General features: G+C 41.3%; 2 protein-coding genes across 2 annotated transcripts; both read right to left on the bottom strand.

The window, feature by feature from the left end:
* Nucleotides 1-356: 356 nt before the first annotated feature.
* On the bottom strand, nt 357-11189 carry strc1 (stereocilin 1). The gene is made up of 19 exons (XM_030095292.1): nt 11148-11189; nt 10700-10882; nt 9109-9147; nt 8820-9011; nt 8305-8445; nt 7522-7583; nt 7225-7360; nt 7034-7122; nt 6240-6369; nt 4737-4933; nt 4537-4627; nt 4090-4261; nt 3709-3884; nt 3446-3601; nt 2525-2667; nt 2233-2381; nt 1639-1736; nt 1299-1449; nt 357-898 (listed from the first exon to the last, which is right to left on the bottom strand). Exons 1-19 carry the CDS (start codon nt 11187-11189, stop codon nt 804-806), a joined length of 2442 nt encoding a protein of 813 aa, XP_029951152.1. The 3' UTR covers nt 357-803.
* Nucleotides 11190-14167: 2978 nt separating this feature from the next.
* On the bottom strand, nt 14168-18192 carry LOC115391170 (uncharacterized). The gene is made up of 5 exons (XM_030095291.1): nt 17059-18192; nt 15984-16793; nt 14666-14731; nt 14444-14554; nt 14168-14326 (listed from the first exon to the last, which is right to left on the bottom strand). The coding sequence occupies exons 1-5, from the start codon at nt 18190-18192 to the stop codon at nt 14168-14170; spliced, it is 2280 nt and encodes a 759-aa protein (XP_029951151.1).
* Between the last annotated feature and the right edge of the window lie 4980 nt (nt 18193-23172).

Raw genomic sequence — 23172 nt, 5'->3', positions numbered from 1 at the left:
AAATAATTATTAGTTTGAAAACTTCAAAGAAACAACTGAGTTAAATCATTATTTTTTTCCAGTTCTTTGTTGTTCAAGCATGAAAATACAATGGCTAATAAAACTGGAAAACAGAAATAGCATTTGCCAAGATTAGGAGGAGGAAAAATGTGGAGGTTTGTTGTGTGAGATGATGCAGTGGTTTTGAATTAATTCTGATGGTAAGAAGCAACAAAATAATGATGAATAAATAAGCAGAGGTGGACAATTTAATAAGTTAGGTGTGCACAACAATACAAAATTCACAGCAATGATAGACCGAAGATGATCAGTTCTAATACAGTCAGACTGAAAGGATTATTTTACATTATGGGATAAATATACAAAAATAACAAATATTATGACAAATTCACAAAAAATAAATAATTTTCTTTGTAGGTGTACAGACTCCGCAATTATGAAGTGTATTAAAAGTTAAACTATATTTAAATCTTACTTTTTTGAGTATGTCTTAACATCTCATTCAGGATACATCGAGGCAGCAAACAATCTTTACAAAAATTAACAAATAAGCAGATTCTGATGACAAATGTGGATATTGAACACACTTCCCAGTGTAAATAAACCGTTTTTCCTTATTCCTGAATCATTTTCTTAATGTTGCATGTTGATGTAAAAGTGACTGTTGCACAGAATAAATTACATTCTCATTAAATACACTGTGTAGAAACCCTGAAGTGCTCTTGTGCTACTGCACGGTTGAATAAGGTCACTCTGTTTGATGTGGATGTGGAGGTCTCCTGATCCAGCCGGGGTGAGCGGGGTCATGTCCCGGGGCAGAGCAGGGCGCTCAGCAGCATCAGCAGTCCCAGTACGAGACACACAGGACTGTGGCTCAACGCCAGGCCCTGTGACCGCCCTACAGGAACACAACCAAACCAGAAATAAACCTTATAGTTTGAATAGAATGTAGGCAATATATTAAGGTCAACAAAACGAAACAATAAAATCCACACACGAATTATTAGAATAAAAATAGACTACATGAACTTTGTTTAATGTATTAGAGGACATTCTTTTATAAACTACAGTTTTTTTAATACATTAAAAAAACAACTGTGTGCAAGAAATACAATGAACAGAGAGCTGCCGTTGTAAGATGAGCTATCTTTCACATCTGGGAGCAAATGCATGCAAAGTCAGAGCGTTGTGGCTTATGAAACTATTCATACCCCTTCAACTTTTCCACATTTTGTGACATTACAGCCGCAAATGTAAATGTATTATTGGGCTTTTATATGACAGATTCAGGGGGTTACCTCTGAAGTTCACGTTCCTGTTCTCCCAGGGTGTCAGCACCATCGCAAGAGCGGTTCTCTCCACCTCTGTCAGAGCGTCCATCTGCTCTTTCGTCACCGCAGCAGCCTGCTCGTAGGAGAACATGCTGATCTGTGCCTGGTCAAAAGCCACCTTCAGAGAGGACATGAAACGGACATAAAAGTGAGAACACACAAAATTCAAAAGGTCACATCAGATGTATGAAGGAAATTAACTGCAGGCGAACATGCTTTTACGCAAATGCAACAGTAACAAAAAGTGTATTATTTTAATATAATAATTTCATATAGAAACATGGAATAAAGCAATGTTTTTGCTTACAGAAAATTTTGCTTTTGAAATTGTGGAGATGGCCAGAGGCGTAATTCCTTCGATCTGCTCTTTCACCAGAGCTGACATGGCCATGTCTGGAAGGCCGGCTGCACAAAACCAGCAAAATGTGTCAGAGAGCAGAGAAGAGGAAAAATCACAGCGATGCATCGACAAGACTGCAGCGGCATGAATGAGATATGTTTACTTAGCAGAGAATTTGGACTATTTTTATCCAAATATAATGCAATTTATCATCTTCAGATGCCTCTTAAACAAAAAGGATATAACTGGGAAATTTGTTTCATCAGTTAATTTTACACTGAAAGAGTTCAAGCTTTGCATACATTTTATTCTATTTGTGTTATTATGGCCTCCAGATAAAAATAGAGAAACAGTAAAAAAAATTCAAATTTTTGGACAAATTTATGAAGAATAAAAAAATGAGGTTTGGCATATACTTTTGTGTCATAAATAAAAAAAAAAAAAACCTGTTAATCAAACCACTGGGAAAATTGACTTTTCTCTGGTATTCCAGTGTTTCGGAAGCTCAGATATCAACATGCAGATTATGAAATAAAACTCAAATGAAAAATTGTACAATACCTGCCAGGACGCCAATCTCAATGAACACGTCAGTGTCCCATGAACTCATGGCGCCGAAAGCAAAAGGGTGAGCCAGCAGTTCCACCAGAGCCGTCAGCTGCTCCTCCGAGCAGGACAGCCTCAGGCGGCCCAGCCAGAGCGCCGCCTTGCTGCAGCCACCAGGGGGAGACAGAGGACAAGCGAGTGTCAGGGGCAGAAGGGCAGACAAAGAAGCCCCACCTCGGTGTGTGTGTGTGTGTGTGTGTGTGTGTGTGTGTGTGTGTGTGTGTGTGTGTGTGTTCGTTTATCTCACCTGAATTCAATAGGGTTAAAAGTGTTCATCTCGGCGATGCTGGCGCCGCACACGATGTGTCCCAGAGACACCAGAGTGCTGGAGTCCAGCTGGCTCGGACTCTGCTGGGTGGATTTTAACACGCTGGCAAACAGTGGAGACAGCTGGGAGGAGGGCAGGAGGTCAGAGGTCACAACAGGGGGAGGTATGAGTCAAAAAGGCAACAATTATTAGTTTCTTTAAGATTAAAGTTCTCACAAATTATACATTTGTGCCTTTTTTTTAAATGCGCACAGCAAATATTACACTTATGTTTTACAATGACGAATATTTCAATTATTATAATATTTCACTTTGCCGTCAATAAACTCAGAAATAAAGATGTGCGGTTTAATAAACTGGGCAATTATTTTACTCTCCACATCTTTCATTTAGTCACAATTTATTTCTTAAATTAAAAAAAAAGTAAGAAATCCTCCCCAAAGGGCAACCTCGTCCACAATTTGACAACCTCTGTGTTTTCAGAAGGAATGTGAAAATGGGCATGAGTTCTACTTTGACCTATTCTTGTAATTTGGGGTGTTATTATAAACCTTTGTTTCAAAAATGAGATAATGTATTCAATAATTCATCCATTCATTACTGAAAACTGCCAGAGCCTCTTCAGATATATGAAGGTTTATTGTCATGAAGAGTGAACTGTGACAGACTTATTACTCTGAACTAGCAGACCGTTTTATTGTCCGGTGCACACGCAGAGGCCTTCAGTTTCAAAAAGGTCGCTGAGTTTGAGGATGCAGTCATGTGAACATAGTGTCGGTTTCATGCAGAGTGCTTTGTTTTCTGCTGTGAAACTGAGTTCACTATTTAATCAAACAAAAGAAAAGCATTTGTAAAACATCTTCAAATGGTTAAAAAAAACTCAGTGAATGTGAAAGCTACCTGATCTTTGCTCCAGCTGCTGACAGCACCCATCGCAGCAATGCTTCTCCTGTCGGTCAGTCTCAGGGTGCCCAGCTCGTCCCTCGACAGCTCTGTGGCTATCCCGCCCAGCTGAGAGATCACAGCCTGGGAGAAGGACGAGGCCGGCCCGTAGATCTTCATGCATGGACGTTTTTCCAGAGTGAAGACAGAGAGACAGCATTGAGACCCCAACTGAGGACCTGCACCCTCACACTGGTGATGTCCGAGAGACTGAATCGCACCTGTTTGACTTTCTTCAGCACCTCGACGCGCTGGTAGCTCGCCATGAAGGGGTCCTGACCAATCAGCTCCAGACAGTTGGAGAAGGCCGGCGCTGGCATTTGGTAGAGGCTGCGGGGCGTCCAGGCCGAGGGGGCCGTCGTCTGCAGAATCTCACAGGTGGGGATCATGAAAGGTCCTGTCAGTGGAGACAGTAGTTCACATGTGGTGGGAACATGCTGCTGATAAACAGGAGGTGGTTCAACTCCCGGCCTCTTTTTTTAAAAAAATAAAGTTCTAAAGTATAAAGTTCTATAAAGAGTACAAAGACAATACAAGAATGGACTAAAACGTATTTTCTCGATGTCTTTCCGCTGAGCTGACTGCACCACAGTGACGCTCACCTGAGTCAGGCAGTATTTTGAGGAAGCCCAGGTAAAACTGCAGCAGAAACTGCTGCTTACTGAACAGATATTCCCTCTCCTTCTCGTCTAGGCAGTGCATCCCCACGTCTCCGCGCTCCCACTGACGCTGGCTCATGAACAGCTTCTCTATCCGGCCCACGGTCATCAACGGCTGTGTAAACACAGAACAGCAGCACACATGTTTACTGCTGACAGGCAAAGAAGAAACCTGGTGTCAGATCCTGTCACTGACTGGAGATGTGACACCAGGGGGGGTTTCTTTACACCCTTTGTTCGCCTAAAGCCGCCGTGCGCTCAAGTTCCAATCATGAAGCCTCACTGGGCATTTCTGTACACTGAATCTGGTGTGAACGCACTGTTCACATATTTCCTGACACTGTTGAGAAAACGTATTGGTCTCGGATCTTTCGGATGATACAAACTCACTTGTGAAATCTCCTGCAGCTTGTCGTGAGGCAGAAAGAAGAGGAAGCGGTCCACTTGGCTGAGCGTCGTCTGGCTCCAGGTCCTCACTGGACTGTGGTGAAACATGAGGACACTTTATCACTTCGCCATCTGTTTGAATCGCTGTTGTGTAAACAGCTCTTCTTATAATAAACTCATTCAAAAACTTTGGTTTGCGTTACCCAAAAACAGCAGTTTCTTGCAGGATGCGAGCAACCAGTTCCATCTTGGTGTAGCTGTAGCAGAGTCCCCTGAGAAGATCCAGATTCTCAATGAAGAAGTGGCGGTCCACCCGAATAAAAATCTCATCCCCAACAAACGAGGCCATGACACCCAGCGAGCGAAACTCCTCCTCGGTGAAGACCCCCGGGTACACGGCCTGCAGAGGGTGGGCCGAGAAAACACTGAAAATCTGCAATATGTGCAATATGATAATATATGATAAGAGAGGGGCTGCTGTTTCCCCATCACACCTGGATGCAATGAGTTAGTAACTATTCTGACATTAGTAATGCAGCTTCAGTGAGCATTTCATTTGATATTTATGTCTTCCAAACGGGGAACAGTGGCTGAGTTGCAGTGCTGCTGTCTCTCATCTATGAAGCCGTGTGATGAGGACAAACTGTTGATATTTCATTAAACTCGGGTTGTGCTGGAGGAAGCGCCTGTGTTTTATTAGTCCAAAAGTAAATGAAAATTAATATTGTAGGAACCTGTGATGCTTTAGGCACAATAAATAAATGTTAGTTTACCTTTTTGAGGTCTGCATATTGGTAGATTATTCCTGCTGGTTGGCTGCTCCCTATTTATCATTTGTCACTTATATATCCAATGCAGATATCTGGACATCATGCAGATGGGCATTATTTATTTGGATAAAATGAGGGAGTAAATTCAGCTCTGCTACTGCAAATTACAGTTAATTACAAGTGTCCATTTTATGTAAATATTTTATTGACTCAAAAATCTAATTGTGGTAGAGAGAAGTAACAAAATGTTAAGTTTGAAATCTTTCAATAACCCAAATGCGTCTTTATTTTTCCTATTTTAATGCAATGCACAGAAAACAGGCAATTGCAGTATTGTTTATGGCATATAGACATAAATTAGCTATTTCTGTTCATTCCGACCCAGGATTTTTCAACAATATTCTGATTTTGGCGTGAATAACTCAATATGTTTAACTTTGTAAGATTTGAACTTTACGCTGAGATGAAAGTAATTCTCCTGTTATTTAGATTAAAATTCTTCAACAGTTCATGTCAACCAACTTAGACTGAATTCCACCTGTTATACCTACAGTGACATATCAATATCCCTTTGAAAAATACCTTAATCATTTCACATTTGGTTTTCATGTCAATAAAGTTTTGTTTTGTGGTTCTAGGACAGAGTACTAAGCTATGTCCATATTCAAATATTTACAGACTGTTATAATTTGGGACTGAAGAACATCTCATCTCATCTCATCTCTGAGGTCACTTTATGTTACCTTTCCAGCATTTAGCTGTTTAAATTTTGCATTTTGAAATACATGATCGGCTGTTTATGACAATAACTTAGATTGATGTTTATTATTCTAGGACTGTATGAACCAATTTTCATGCAATGAAACTGTTGTGGTTGCTTTGCTGTTTCACAAAGAAACAAAATGAAGGAATTTGGGGAAGTATGGTGATGCTTACCATCCTCTGAACCATTTTATCCACCAGCAGCTCCTGCTTTGTTCTGGACAGTAAGAGAAAATGTCGAGGATCCTCAATGATCATCCTCCTCAGAGAGTCCATGTTTGGAAACTTTTTAATCTTGCTCACCCTGCAGGGAAATGCCACAAACACAAAGACACTGAAGCCAGGAATAATATGTAGTCTCTCTCAGTAAACCGCTTCCTAATCATCATATCTATTCTAAAGGCAGCTGCACACTGTGTGATTCTGGCTCAGATGAAAGACAGGCGTTTGAGGTGATCTTTGTGGTTTTAAATCTGTGGTCTAATGTCATGCAGTGAGACTGTTTCACAGACGGCTACTGCCACAGACAGCTAGGAGTTGATGGTACCGACAACAAAGAGAACTCTAGAGATAATGATGTGACAATCAGAGAGTCACCACAATGTGTTGCACCTAAAAGGAGTTCTAGAATTTGAAAAGAGCAAAGATGCTGAACCACATCCTCTATCTGCTTTCAGACTGAGACTCTTCCTTGATTTTTTTTTCCCGTTGGTGCAGGGTGAACAGATACAGGAAAACATTGTTAATCTCACATATGCAACGCAATGCATAGCACAGCAGCTAGTAAACAAACAAACAAAAAAAAAATCTAAGTTTGTAGGAGATTCAAGGAGACTATGGAAAGTTTTCTCTGACATTTGGTGTGGATAAGTTTAATGTGGGACTATTTTCAGAAACCATACAATTAGTGTGAATTTTCTGATGTGTTAATGCATGTAATAATGTGTAAAGGTTAATGCTAGACTTACGGCATGGACAGAGCAATCTCAGCTCCAAGATCCTCCACCAGATCAGACAAGAACTCAAACTTATACAACTCCTTGATCAGACATGTTTTCTGTTCAAATCACAAACATAAAAAAAACCCCAATAAATATACATCATTTCTTTATTATTACTGAAGTGTCTGAAACAGGGTTAGTGAACGTAAACACTTTACCAGTGAGGTGTGGAGAAGAGTCGGCTGTTGTCTGAGGAACTTCAGCACACTTCTTACAGAGGACGGCGCTGGATGAGCCCGAAGATGCTCCTGCAGGAACGTGCAGCTCACACCCTGACCCAGTGAACCCAGGCGCCTGCTCAAACAGAGCGGCAGTCAGCAGGTGTGTGTAGCGAACCCACCAATCTACAAAACCATGCTAAAACTAACACAGTTCTAAGACATTAAGACAAAACCATCTGCTATAGAGCAAACTGAACATATTATGTCTTTATCATGTCATGTATTCATACTTACAGGAAATCTTGTCTGACTCGATTTGGGCTGTTCTCAAGCATTTCATTGAAAATTGCTTTAGCCTGGTGGGACAAAAATGAAACATCATTTTGTGACCTTTTAGTTTGGTGCTGCTTCCCTTTTTTAACAACACAAGCCATTCAGGCTGATATCGGGTATCGGGACAGGTTCCAGGTCATGTTGTTAGTATCCGCGGGCCAGTCCATTCACAGTCGCTGATGATGACGTCTTTCCTTTCATTTCTTCTATTAATAATTTAGCAGCGGATTAAGACACTGTCGTACACACCTGCTCGCGTCAAAGGATAATTATTATAGGAAGCATGAAAACACACAAAAAAAAAAAAAACACCAAAAAGTCCCCCAAAAAAGCTTGTAGTTGTACCAATACTCAAAGCTTTCAATGTTTCCTCTGAACCTGTTCCCTTGTTGAATGTTCATGAGGCACCGGCTCTACTGTAACAACCTGTCCTCCTTCACTTCATCTCCTCTTTCCTCCTCCTGTCTGCCAGCTCCATCTAAAACATCCTTTGTTCAATATATCCACTCGGCCTCATGTCCACATCAACCCAGCCTGTCCTCTCCAACTTCATTTTTAATCCTTTGATCCATTCTGATCACTCACAGTGAAAATCTGAACATCTTCACGTCTTCTACCTTCTTCAAAAAATTCTCCCTGCAGATTTTCTCTTACTTTAGTCTTAAAATAACTTGAAAGTAAGAAAACTTGGGTTTCTGCTGCTTCTTCAACACGTCCAGGCCTGAGCTGGGCTGTGTCGGATACCTGCTGCGTGTTCCAGGACTTTGCCGACGTGTTGAGTGTGTTGTTGACCAGCAGACGGGTCCTGGATCGGACACTGAGCAGCGGCGTGCAGGACAGCAAAGGCTCCACGTCATTCAGCCAGTGCACCACTGCCGGGAAGCCCTGATAAATCCAAAGAACAAAACCGAGCATGACTTTGTGTTCTTGGTATCATAAATGCTATCTTATTATTTGAGGCACAAGCTGAATGAAAACACACATTGTTAAACATCAGACAGCCTATATCAACTCCTTAAGATTTTAATAATTTTTTTTACACATTAGTATGAAAGCAAGAATCAACATTAATCATTATTAGAATAAACTGTCCAAAAATACCTGAATGTGTTTCCTCTTCAATTCAAATCTGAAGTTTACAGTTGCCAAAACAATAATTTTTATGACTAATAAAACCATTTGTACTGCTGAAACCAGGAAAATGTCTAAAGAACTCCTCTACGTCTTTATCAATGAGCGTCTCTGAGCGTGTGCTCTACCCATAGCTTTGTGGTGATGGCGTTGGCTTGTGGGGGTCGGAGGCGGTGTTTGAGAGGCGAGCAGAGGTCTGGCGTGTGCCGAGCTAAAGCGGTCAGCGAGGGCAGCAGCCGGTCGGGCATGAGCGTCAGCAAAGTCTCCGTCTTAACGCCTACGGTGAGAGAGCCGAGCTGCGACAACTCATCTGGGTTCAGCTATAAAGACAGAAAGATTCAACGATCAGGAAATACAGGTTTAAGTCGCTTTGCTGAAGTCAAACTGTCATTTGCTGCATTTTGCACGGTAACTCACTCTGTCGCTCGAAGCCAGCTTGTCTACTATCAAAGAAGCCTGAAAAGGAAAAACAAAATCAACTGCTAATTGTAACTGTGATCTGTCTACATCCATCCATCTTTGTTGCTGTTTTGGGCCAGAGGTACGAGCTCAACATGTCACCTGTTCATCACAGGCCAAAAACAGAGAAAAAGAGACACACATACAAGGAACATAACATGAAATACAAGTCTTTAGACTTTTGCATAAACAAAATAAATTAAAACAAAAAACCCACCTACAGTGAGAGCATGTACTGTAAACTTCACACAGAAATACCAGAATCTGAACTCGCCATGAGACAAACTGACCACTACACCAATGTGTCATCCCATTATAAAAAAATATGAATTTATAAAATTATGAAAATGTTCTCCTCCTGCTGCACACTCAGCATGAATGCCATTCAACATACTGTATAATATGAGCCCATTTGGTCATACACACTGTAAACATGACCTGACTGCACGCCACAGTATAACGTTTACCATTATCTTAATATGTGAACGCATTACTAAAAGCTGTAAATGAAATGGCCATAAGAGCAGACATTTCATATTTACAAATTCTGTAAGATATTCATCTCATCAAATGAAATTTTGAAGTCAAAAATGTGAAAAACAAATAGCTGTGCTATTGTCTTTAAAAAGTCATTAAATATAAGTGCTTAAATTTCCACCTTATAAAGGATTAAAGCCCCTTATGACACAAAATCCAGACAACAGCTGTGAAGCTGAGATAAAAGTAAACTTCTCCTCAGATGAGAACCACAGATGAAGGAAAGATCAGGTGGTTCCCTCCTCTCCGCAGGTCACAGGCTGAAGACAGAGTGCCTGTCAGCTGTTTCTCAGGTAGAGCAGCTCTCGCAGCTGTTAGGACCCCCGACCGTCTACAACAGGTGGAGGTTTGTGCTGTGAAATGGAGCGATGCCCCACCGAGCCACTGACACCTGACCTTCAGCTCCTATCAATCCAGATCACTAATTCACTGAGGAGCAGCAAGAAAACATGAAGCAGAATAAGAAGTACAAGACTGAAGGAGACTCTGAAAACTGCTGGGTAACTGAGACACTACAGCAAATATTCATGTTTACATGTTTGTTTTTCTTTATGTACAAATGAAAAATATATCAAAAAGAAGGTATGGAAATCTGTGTCTGACAGAGCATTTCTTTTTTTATAACATTTCTGCTGGGAAATAACATCTTATGCCACAGGGAAGCATGTTTATTTCCCTTTTCAATCATATATGGAGCCACATTTGTAAGGAACATGCATTTTAAGGAAAAGGTCTGCAAAATCGAGTATGAGACAGATATATGAGATGACAGATGGAAAATGAAATGGTATTCTGCTATCTTTGTGAGTTTATTGTAGATTTGTATCGAGATAAGCACAGATATCTATGCGGTTATGTATACATGATGAAATAAACATTCTTAACTTCTTTTTTGGGTAATTAGTAAATGAGATATAGTTGGGGTTTTTTTTAGTGTTAGTATTTTCTTTATATGCCTTTTATCCTGTGGCCTTTCTGTGCAGCACATCAGCAGCTGAGGCCGCTCTTCTACCTGTTCTGGGGTGAAGTTAGTGGAGGTGATTTCGGGGAGGACGTCGTGCAGCTGTGATGCCGTGAGGTTCTGCAGGAACGTCACACCCAGCGAGGGCATGACGGGGACGAGCGCTATCAGCCTGTCCACCGTCAGCGAGGACGGCTCTCCTACAGCTGAGCCACTCATCAGAAAATTCAAAATCTACAACCAAAAAGTCAAACACGTGCACAGACGTTCAGATGTTATGACGGTGTATTGAAAAAAACTTATGATAAAACTAATCAATATGAGATGATATAAGACAGAACGCTCAAACAAAAAAAAGAAAATATATTGAAACAATTGAAATGAATGTAAAAATTGTAAATAACACAGAGGCACACGTTTGAAATATAGATAATAATAAAGAATTGGATGATTTAGAGAAATTGGATAGTGAAGACCACATTAACTTTTTAATTCCTACCATCTGGCTGGGCAGGCTGAGTCCTCTGCGGCTGCAGCTCATGATGCTGTCCTGAATGACACTGAAGGCTTCAGTGCCTTTGTACACAAGGAGGCCCTCGGGGTCCGCCAGGCATGAAATGTCACCCAAACTAATATAACAGAGATATGAACAACCCTGGGACACATGTACTGTATTATACATCCGGTATGAGGCAGAGAGAAAGACAGAAAGAAAGAAAGAAAGACTGCAAGCAAAAGCAAGAGGTTAAAGACTTTTGTAAATATTGATATAGAGTTACTGTCCTTTATATGTACAGGCAGTCCTACTGAGACACATTTCCTCATTCTAGACAGAGCCTTAGGTAAGTATCTTGTAAAATATGTATTATTAAAATATAAAGTCTAGAAGTTCATAGTGTAAAAATATCGACAAATCCTGAAAATAAATGGAAACACTAACATTTTTTTTTAAGATTTCGTTATCTGCCCCAGGTGTTTCACATGCATTCACTATTTTCTCATCTACATACATGTTTTCCAAAGAAACAGAATCTTTCAGAGGATTTAACCGTGACCCTATAACTTGTTGTAAAGCTCTAAACCAAACATCACTTTATTCTAAAAGGTTTGATCTCATGAAGTTGAGTCTAGAGAAGATTTTGCATAGAGGAGAGGTGTGAAATGTCTCCACACAGTGATTTCTAACCTGGCAAAGTCCTGAGCTGACAGGTTCTTGTAGGTGCTGATGAGGGTGTGAGCGATGAATTCTTTCTTCAGAGAAGTGAGAGTGTTTCTCTGCAGCACATCTAACCCATCTAACAACTGAAGAAACACATATCGACAACAAATACACCACTATTGTTCCAATAAATATAGACGATAGTCAAGATTTTTACGTAATATACTCTATATATACTTCATGTATACTGCAGCTGTCTTCCCACTCTGAATACTTTTTCCACTCACATGGAAAGAGCAAAGTCAGTGGTTGGATTCTCTTTTGAAGATAAAATCAGTTGGATCTTTTTCATGCATTGTGTGATAGTAACACATCAGGACCCAGCTGCCTTCTGCCCAGCTTGTTTGACTTTCAGAGTTGTTTTCCAGTTATAAATGGTCATATATCTCAGTTACATTTGTCATTTAATCTTCTGTTCTGGGCTGAGGACAGACTACAGGCTGCATTTTCATGAACGGACAACCTGGTTTAGCTTGTTAACTTCAGTACCCAACACATATTGACATAAAAAAAAAACAAAAAAAACAAAAAAACATAAAGACTAACGTTTTCTGTTCAATATAAAAAACAAAGAAAAATAACATACTGCGTCTTTAGATTAGCTGTATCTCACATTTGAACACTCACTTGTGCTCTTGGACTTTTACTTAGTAGTTTTCCAACAAATAAAAAAAAAAAAATGCGATGAGTTTGTGGTAAAATTATTTTTTCTACCTTGAGAACTACACTTCTCCTACAGGCCTCTATATCTATATAGTTAATGAACAGGATTGAAGTATTTCTATAATCCAACAGAAAACATCTATTCTTCTTCTAGACCACCTAATCCAGGGCCAGGGTTGTGAGGAATGAGAGTCAATCCCAGACAAGATGCACCAGGACAGGTGGCCAGTCCTCACCGGGCACCTCATCAGTGAGGTGAGAGCGCTAAATACTGACCCACCTTTGGGGAAGACTTACATAAGACAAAACAACTGCAATGAGAAGAGTTGCGTAGATCCTTCCTTTACAGCCAGGCACTGAAAGGTGTGTATCCTCTGGTCATTCTTAATTCATGCTGTCCTATCTTTACTTATTGAACGTTAGCCTCAACAAATGGCACACATCGGTGACAGAGACAGAGGTGTCTGTGCTTTCTTTTGATGTGACAAGCAGCGCCGCGGCGCCCCGGGGCCAATCGAGCCGAGGCCCGGCTTCTCGGGTTTCCCAGCCAGGTGTCGGAGCTCAGAGGGGCCGTTACCTGAGCAGCTGAGAAGTGTTGGAAGTACTGGAAGGGCAGATAGGCGATCAGGTTCCCAGTGTTCCTAATGAGCGACTGATGACCTCTGATGATGCTGGACGGGGACAGAACTCTGCTGTACCACGAGCCGAAGGCCTGCCGCAGAGCCAGAGGCATGCTGGCCAGGTTCCTGTTGATGGTGTCCAGTCTAGAAAAAAAATACATAAAGTAAAATAGACTGACACCTGTTGTGCAGACAGATAGATACACAGAGAGACAGAGGTAATGTGTTTTAAAAGGTAGAGTTGGAGTGATTATACCCTGCCATAAACATTTTATTTAAAACAGATAAGAACAACAATAGGTCATATAGCTTATAGCTTTAAAAGAGGGATATCAATCTGTGTTTTTGAATATGAATAATATGTCGACATGTCACACAGATTTAAAAAAAAAAATCCTAAATCTGAAACTATAAGCTAACATTTTACACCTCTTTTTCAAATTAATGTGGAACTCAAAGTGTCATGAAGGGCTAATTCTGTGAGGGTTGTGTGATCATCTTTCTGTTGTGGACTTGATTTCCCCCACTGTAGATTGAAATCGAGTCAGTGAAAGAGTTTCCTGAGCTTTCTATATATAATGCATGCTCTTGGCACGCGAAGGGGTGGTGGCTCGTCACTTCTTCTAAACGCCTGACACTAGATGTGCGAAGACGCATGTAGGCAAGCGACACAGCATGATTGTGCGCCACTGAAATAAATCCTGAGGTACATTAAAAACTACTATGTCTTCCAAAGTTACAGCCAGTTATGCATTACAGTAAAAAAAATGTTTGCATTTAAAAGATCTTGAATACTCGGTGGTTGGAAAGATGACAAGGATACTGTGTAATTTCCTCCATGTTGTTCAAACAAACACATGGAGACATGAATGAGCAAATTCCAGCAATGATGCCTAATCACATAACTTCAAACTTCAAACTTTTGTTTGTATTTCTGATCAGGAATTGTAGTGCAGCTATTTTTCCTTTCAGGGTCCATTATGTACGGCTCATTAGAAAACGATCAGATGGCATTACTCACACACTGGGATCGCTCTGCAGGGAGGGAAAAGCTTGGATGTCCCCTGGGCTGGCTTTAGCTAACAGGGGCGCCAGCTCAGGAATGAGTTTCTCATCTTTGACCAGGTGAGTCTGGAGCAGCACTGACACCATGCTGGACAGGTACGCCTCGGACAGCTGCCAAACAGCGGCAATTAGTGTCAGAAACAAGAGAGTTTTAGAGAATTGCACTAGAGGAATTCGAAAAACTCCTTAATGAGGTGTGTGTAAGTGCTGCGTGTGGGGAGCGGTGACCTGCAGCGTGTCTTTGTTGCTGCTGTAGTATTGAAGGATCAGTCTGACAGTGCGGATGTGAGCCGCACTGAAGACGGGCCTCACGCTGCTCAGAGGCAAATCAAAGTACTCCTGCAGATGAGAAAGCATGTCCAACCAGAAAAAACAAACAGCTTAAAACAAACGCGCCACACAACGCACATGTTTTCTACCTGAGATGAGCGTCGTCCTCATTTATTTTACCTTAATGAGAAGTAATTCATCACTGGTGACGTCTCTTGTCGTCAACATCAAGTTTGTCAGCGCAGTCTGCAGAGAACCGACACAGAGGTGTAACAGTATTTAAAGAGAATCAGATAGCAGCATGTAATCCGGGTGTCTGTTTTGACACATTACAATAATTGTCAAATCAAGTGTAAGGCAGTGGAGATTACACGCGGAGGAAGAGATTCGTCATGTCGATATCGATGACAGACATGTAACTGGACACCGGCTGTAGGCTGCCCGTACACAGCGACACTAATGGTAACTGATATGATGAATAATTGGATAAATTACAGAGTTAACGAACTGTCGCACCCATAAACATATTGGCTTAATCTGAATAAAAGATGAGTGAGACTCTCTGAGAGCACTGACTCATGTTCAGAGGTACTAAAAAAAGAACTTCAAGTTTCATCACTGAGCAACAGATTCGCACTGAATACAGCAAATACTCAAAACTGTGAAATGCAAATGAGTCATCGTGGCTCGGTACAGAAATAGCTTGTGGTGTGAAGCAACAGGGGCTGCATGCTGCTGTAGTGGTGCTCGCTCTCTTTGAGGGTCTTTTCTCCCTGTACATGGAACATTTTATTTTCAGATACCCTTGCTTTCAAAAACATGCATTTAAGTCTAAATTTTCTGCGTGTGAGCCAGTGTAACTGTCTTTGTGTTTCCACTGTGATGAACTAGTGACCTTTTCTGAGAGTAAACTACCTTCACACAGAACTTGTGAACTTGGATGGGCTCCAGAAACACATTACCTCGATCAAGAAGTAGATGAGATGGATGGAGGGAAACAAAGCACTTTCATTTGAGATATTCCGGCCATTGAACTGAGGCTTTTAGTTTTACTTCAGTGATTCTTGATTACATTACGAAGGCCAATACACTTTTTATTCTGTCACCTTCAGATGAACGCTGTCATCGCTTATAACTATCAGACTGTAAATATGACCACTAATCAACATATTTTTGTGTTATAAATACAGTGGTACATAAAATATTTCAATGTTCACTGCTGATTTTTATCATTTTGAGTATTTCAACACTGCTGTACTGTTTTCTGTCCTGAAACGGAAAAGCTTAATAGCAGCAGTTTCACCTGTTTGACAATTAAGGACACAGCAGCTCGGCCCAGCTCTGCAGACTCACACTGCAGACCACAAATCTCAGAAGCTCTGCTACTTATTTCAACGTATAGCCAAAATGCTTGAGCTGCACAGCCTAATGGGACGTCTAAGATGACTGTGACGCTAAGGCTTCATGTTACCCAAGACACTATGAAGAAGTGCTATACCCCAAAGCACTGCAGCAGGACCGTCTTCTTCACAGAGTTGGTTTTCGTCTTGAAATAGTTGACGACAGACTTCAGCACGCTTTGTCTTACAGCCTCGGTGATATGCCAGGAGGAGCTCTGGAAGTCCTCCAGGGTCAGCAGGACGACCACACTTGTGCTGACTGCCTGCTCCAACACTGTCGTCACAGTCGGGGTCAGCAGACCCTCCACCCTGGAACTCAGATTTTCCACCCAGCAGCGCACTATCGTCTGCAGGACCATATTCTGAGTCGCACAAGGTTGACAAGCTGAGGTGAAATATGTCGAGCAGTTCCAGTTGAACTGCTTCACCAGATTTCGTGCTTGGCAGGAAGCAGGTTCTGTTGTGTTGTTTCGTCCCGTGGTGGTGGTGTAGTTGGCGTAGGTGGCACACATGCTGCTCACCCACATGCTGGATGCCTCCCGCGACAGGGAGGAAAGGAGAGCATCATTAGAGCAGATAGCTGGGATGAAATTGCTCTGGTCGTGCTCCCAGCACAAAGTCAGCAGCACTACGCCCGGAGGGGAAATCACCCAGCTAGAGTACTGACACTGCTCATCAGGGTCAAACCCATTCTGCCCTTCCTCTCCACCTGGAGGGACCCCTGGGTCTGAATGGTTGGCACAGTGCTGGATTAACCAGGTGTTGTCCTGATTGGCCAACAGGTTCTGGAGGACGGTATCATTGGCGCAGACTTTGGAGGTGAAGTTAAGGGGGTCCACTTCTGCACAGAAAGCAAGTTCAGTCATGTCCACGATGATCGGCTGAGTCCACTCAGAATACCTGCACACCTGAGGCAGAGACAAAGATGAGTGCAAGTGATGCATTCTGGTTGTCTTTAGTCTGTCCATCGTGTTTTACTGTGTACTCCTGCTCAAAACAAAACACTTTTCAGCAAAGATTTGTGATAAATGTATAATTTTCAAATTGAAAATGAATTATTTCGGCATCCTAGGAACTGGAGGGCTTTATCTGTACCAATACTTCAACTGACAGTCATCCTTCTTGAGCTAATTAGATGTATTCAGACTGTTGATATCTGGATTAAACACTCACCTGAGGTGGCACAGTGATGTCCTTTATGTCTGAGCAGGCTGATGAAAGCCATTTGTTCAGAGGATTTTGTAACAGCTTTTCAAACACAGACGCTTTGCAGCAGACCTTTTCCTGAAATGCAAGCTGATCCTGCTGCCAACAAAGGGCGACCACAGAAACATCCACAGGCCGTCTTTCCCACGTGTGGTAGTCACACCAGTCTGACAGGTTAAAAACTGGTGTTGGAGTTGGCGTCATAGGTTCCTCATATTGAAAGTCAAAGGAAGTGTTGCACTGTCCCTCCAGCCAGCTTATTTCAGGATTTTGCAGAAGAGCATTTAAAAAGGTTTTGTTGGAGCAAATCTCTTTCCTGAAGCCAGCCTGATCCAGAAGGATGCACTTTGACAGATCGTCTGTTGTGATCTGCATCACATCATGCCACTCATGGTATTGACAAGACTGTAAGTGCAAAACACCAGAGCCCGGAACTTGTGGTGGAGGGTCGATATTTGTGCAATTAGGCATTATTGGCCAGTTTTCAGGGTTGGACATTAAAAGCATGAAAAATCCGATGTGTGTACAGATGTGTTGAGTCAGTCTGGGACCATCCACACTCAAGCAGAACTGCAGCAGTGAGGAGTCCACCGAGACGCCGATGTTTTCAATCCACTGCTCATAAACACAGAAGCGACTGACCATGTGTGCGAGGTCTGCAGAGGAGTTAGCACAGTATCCGTACAGCCAGTTGTTCATTTTGTCCAAGAGCAGCTTCCTCATCAACAAGTCATTGTTGCACACTTGGTTCACAAACTCTGCAGGCTCATTGTCGCTGCACAGGGACACGTGAACGGCGTCCACCACGTCCATTTCGAACCAGCTGTTGTAATTGCAGGCGAGTTGTTTGAGGTTGGACGCTTCTCTGGCTACTCTGTGAGGTACAGGAGGAGACTCGGGGAGAACCTTGGAGGTAGAGGGAGGCGGCGTGGCCCCAACGCTGCAGTCCGATGACCTGCTGACAAGTGAAGACATTACCTCTTGAAAAAAATAGCACATGTTGCCCCACACCTTCTCTATCTGGGTGGGACTGAGGGAACTGAGCGCCTGGCAGAAGGTGAACACCGAGAGAGAAGATCCAGTTCCTGAACCCATGACCATGTCCGCGCAAAGTGTGTCATTGAACTTTGCCAGACTGTGATTTTCACACAGGACCTCAGGGTGGAAATCAACATCCTCTGTTTCTTCTGAGGTGCTTCGCTGCAAAGGTCCGTCAGGAGGTTTCTGGCACTCTGACCCCGAATGAGTGTACGGTGACTCTTCCTGAGGAAGGAGGATTTCCAGGAGGATGTCGATGAGGGGGACACCAAAAGACCAGCTCACATTATGCTGTATTCCCCTTGAGCAAAACACAGATTTACAATTATTGTCAATCAAAAGACAACAGGATGGTTAGAACAGACTGCAAAACTCTCCCTACTTGATAAGGCTCATGGTTCAGACTGGCTCTGATTGCTGGTGATGGATTTTTTTGGTGACCTGCTGTAAGTTTTTACCTCCATTTAATGCAATCAGTCATTTCTTTCTTTCTCTCCACTGATCACCATCACCCTGTGTGTGTTTCCTCTGTAGTCTCTCTGTCCTTTTCTGTCAGTATTTCAGGCTGAAAAGCTAAAAGTTTCTGATCTGAAGTTTCTGCTCCCATCAGCATACACTAAATCGAACTTGAGCGTTGATCTTCTTCCTTTACCCTGAACCCCGGTTGATCTGAGCATATTGTCCTCACCATAGTCAGATTCGGGTGGAGGTCTTCTCTTTAATAAGATTTTTTTTTCTTCCATCAGCTGTCATTTACACTTGCTCATGGGTTTTCTTCCAAATTCTTCTATTTACATCAATTTTAACATCAGGCAAGTCATCATTTTGACAACTTCCACATTTAAGAACATTTCTTGAAAAAATAAAAACAATCACTGGATACAGAGTTAAATGGTTGTGTGATGCAGTGAGATCATTTTAGCTTTTGAGGTTTGAGAATTTAGAAAGATTCTGACAACTTGTATTTTTTGCATCTTTGAAGTTTCTCGTACTTGCTTCAACATTTAAAAAAGTCACTAAATGATTGAGTCGTGGTAGTCAACAGGAAAGGAGACATTATGGACAACATTTCCTTTTATCTATACTTATAAATTCTGAAATAAGCATGAATTTGGTCAGTTTCATACATTCAACTAGTTTAATTATAAATAGACTAAAATAGATTTTTTTTTTGTTACTACTTTTTTGTTAGACAAACGCATTCAGTGAACTCCTCAGTGAAACTTTGATCAGAAAAAAACAGGTATGACTGTAACTGGTGACTCACCACATAATCAGCTGCTTTAGATCTCCTGCAAAGCAAAGTAGGAATAAGGACAGAAACAAGAATTTCACACAATTAGAATTTATATATATATATATATATATATATATATATATATATATATATATATATATATATATATATATATACATATATATAAATACAACAATCAGAAATAATATTGGGTCTTTGCAAAGGTTTTTGGATGTATTACCTTGTTGACAGGTCCCCATCTCATCTAATTGTGGGACTCTGATTCCAAACTGTAGTGCTATTCTGATGTAGTCCATCGGTGCTTGAAGCAAGACTGTGAAAAACCTTAAGATGTATGTGACGGCTGAATCTGTTAAGCCGCTCACCACATCCATCATGCTCTCAGAAAGTGAGAGGCTGGACAGTATGCTGAGGACCGTCTGCTGAAAGCTGCTGGACGCCTCTGATGTTGTCGATCCACCCATCCTGAGGTAAGTCCTGAAGAAGCTGCTGGGTTCTGCGCCGGCGGTCAGCGGGCTGCAGGTCTGCGATCTCAGAGAAGACAAAAACACCAGCAGAGGCCTTCCCAACTCCAGAGACACCGTCTTTGTCAGTTCTGCCGGCAGGCCGCAGTCCTCTCTCTCGGACAGAATACAGACTAGCGTTTTAGGAAGGTCATCTATGAATTCTGTTTGCATCAGTGGCTGAATTATATTGTACAACTTTCTAAAAACTGCATAATATGCATTGAGATCGACGCCCTCTGCTCTGGGAGGGGGAGCATTGAGGCTGCGTGTATTTTCTGAAGACAGTGAGTGGATTTGAGAAATAATCCTCTGGATGTCTTCCTCCAGCCGGCTGCCCTCACTGGGAGGGTGACTCGCTTTCCTTTCTACCAGCCTGGGTTGTGAACACACTTGCCCGACGCCACATATGATTCCTGCAGATTATTAAGAACAGAAAAGAGAGAATTTCATTTTATAAGATATTGTGACAGTTTGTTATTGTTGTTTGATGGAATAATAACAAATATAGAAATATTTGTCTGATTACGAATAAATGAAAAAAATTTAAATAATGTTTTCACTTGCTTAATATCAAGCATATTGTGAATTAGAGGCTTTCAAAACCAAAATTCATAGATAAAAATTAAAGAAAGAAAAAGATATAGATGTATTCAATGTATGGTATTCATATAGTAACGGTTAATCTGTCTATTTTGTAATATTGCTTTATCGAACTCAGAGCTGCAGGATGCTGGATCTCATCCCAGGTGTGTGGGTGAAGGCAGGGCAAGTCTTGTACATCAAAAGGCATAAATACATATTTTTGGACTGTGGAAGGAAACCAAATTACTTGGATTAAACCCACAGATGCATGGGGAGAACATGCAAACTCCAAAGAGAAAAATGTGCAAGTGCTACCAGACAGTGTCCTTGCTGTTGGTGGGCATGAGAGTACTACTATTATTCCACTGTGTGGTCCAGGTACACTTGTTTGTTTTTTTAGTTGGAAAAAAAAAAAAAACAATGCTGTGATGGTGGTTTTTTTTTTTTTTTTTTACAAATGTGTGGTGTCAGTGGTACTCAGTTATTTTAACAAAACAGATGAAAAGAACTATGACCTCCTTTACAACGACAACACCCCATGTAAAGGCTCTCAAGAGAAAGGTCATTTCTTATATCTAAATTCAATTAAAAATTGGCCTTCACCAATCCAGCACTTCTTAACCCTGAGCTGCCAGAGGCAAATAAAAGATGGATGGGTCATCAATGCAGCTTCACTTAACAAATATACAAGGCAGGAATAAAAGTCAGAAATATATTTTTTTTTTTAAAAAAAACCTACACAACTCCTATTATTAATTCCAGACATGTCAAAATTATGGTGTGAACATCTGGTGTGAACTATTAAAATGACATACCCACCCCCACCCATATAAAAACCCTGAGAAATAAATCTATATGAAAAAAAATCAAAAAACAAATTTAATGAATGTAAGAAATGTACACAGACACAAAGTAAGAACACCTATAAGTCTATACCCAATGACAGTTTTAGATCGTTTTTAGTTTTGGAATGTGTGAGAATCGAATTACACACATATACACCTCACATAACTTCATTAATCTTTATTATTTGTCTCGTGGGTGAGCTTTAAATGTAGATTTCACTACAGATCACTTCGACAGCCTGCTTTAGATGCCGCAAAGTAAATCATGCCAGTGGATTAAAAACTCACTTTTAATCACAGACTTGAGTTAAATTCGCAGTATTCTTTCTACGTCTGCACACAATTAAAAACTGTTTCCCTGAAAGTATTGTTTTTATAATTCTTCTGAAGGCTTTCTGGTATGTACTCACCAGACAGGATGCCCAGCAGGCACACAGCAGAGGAAGACCACATTGTGAATTTCCCTCGAGTCAGATAACAACGATGTAAAAAGTTAAAAGTCTGACTCTATCCTGTTGATGTGGAGGAGATGCTGAACAAGAGAGGAGGAGTCGGGCTCATAATTTGGAGCTCTTCACTCATCTTCCTCGGAGCTCTGCCGGTCCCCTCAGGCCGGGCTGCAGCTCCCACAGGCCGGCGGACTCCCTCCGCCTCCCCGCCGCCCTGCAACCTGACCCCGGCCCCGAAAGCTCCGTAATTAAGGGCACCGGCGGCGGAGGAGGATGGGGGGGAGGTAGGTGCGAAACGAGGAACGCAGAGGGGATTTCAGCAGTAAGCACGACCGTCCGCGCTGCATTATTGATGGGCCGCGTTGATTAAGCGTGAAACCTGAGGCCCGTCGGAGGAGACACGAGACACCGGAGCGACTGAGCGATTTTCCCGCGCGACACGCACGCAACACGGCATTTCGCACGTGACGTTCTGAACCGAATATCTACACTTTTTTTTATTATTCCATTTCCAAATGAAAAATAGCCTACTGGCTGTTTTAAATTGCATAGTTAAATAACTTGACAGTCTTTATAAGTGGTCTGCTGCTGTCATACTGTTAATCTGACTTCAACTTTTTGTACAAAAGTAAAATTGACAAGCAATCTAGATTGAAACAATTCTTTAACAAAAGTTGGTATCTCGAGGCATTCTAGTGTTAAAATAAAAAGGTAAGATATACAATATTCTAGTTTGATGTCGATGAATATTAACCCCAACAATAAGCTGAATCAGATTCAACATTTACCAAGATGAGCAGCTGGAAAACACTCATGTAAACAATGTCCATATTGTAAAATAGAGAGAGGTTTGTTTGTGGTCTTATAGGAAAATACAGAAGTTTTAGCATCTTGTTAGACAAGGAACTGATAAAATACTTTATGTGGAGTGTCACCCTATACTCCAGCACTAAATCTCTGCCATGAGATAAATATGAGCTGATTATAGGACAAACCTATTTCAGATTATTAAATATCCAATTTATTGTTAAGTCCCTTTTCAGTTGGAGTAATGCATTTTAGATAACATATTGTTGGTAACCTTTAAACAAAATATTTAAATTCACCAATTACCTGCATAATCTCATATCAGACATAGAAATCTACTGTAGAAATCCTTGCTCATCAGCTGCAGCTTTGGTGAAATGCCTCATGAGAACAAAATATTTTTTCCCTGTACTGGTGAATCATCCTTTGATTATGTGTATTGCAGTAAAGAAATGAGACCTTTTTTTAATGACCAAAAAAGAATATTGCCATTTGTATTATTTTAAAATCAGGTGAAATGTCACCGCTTTCCTTTTTGTGTGTAGCTTAATTTGTTTTTCTGAAAGAAGTGAAAAAAGCAAAAACAGCATGCAAGA

This window comes from Salarias fasciatus, chromosome 1 (genome assembly GCF_902148845.1).
Source record: "Salarias fasciatus chromosome 1, fSalaFa1.1, whole genome shotgun sequence".
NCBI classification, from domain to species: domain Eukaryota; kingdom Metazoa; phylum Chordata; class Actinopteri; order Blenniiformes; family Blenniidae; genus Salarias; species Salarias fasciatus.
Note: the sequence above shows the minus strand (reverse complement) of the source record. Positions and strands in the feature narration are given on the sequence as shown.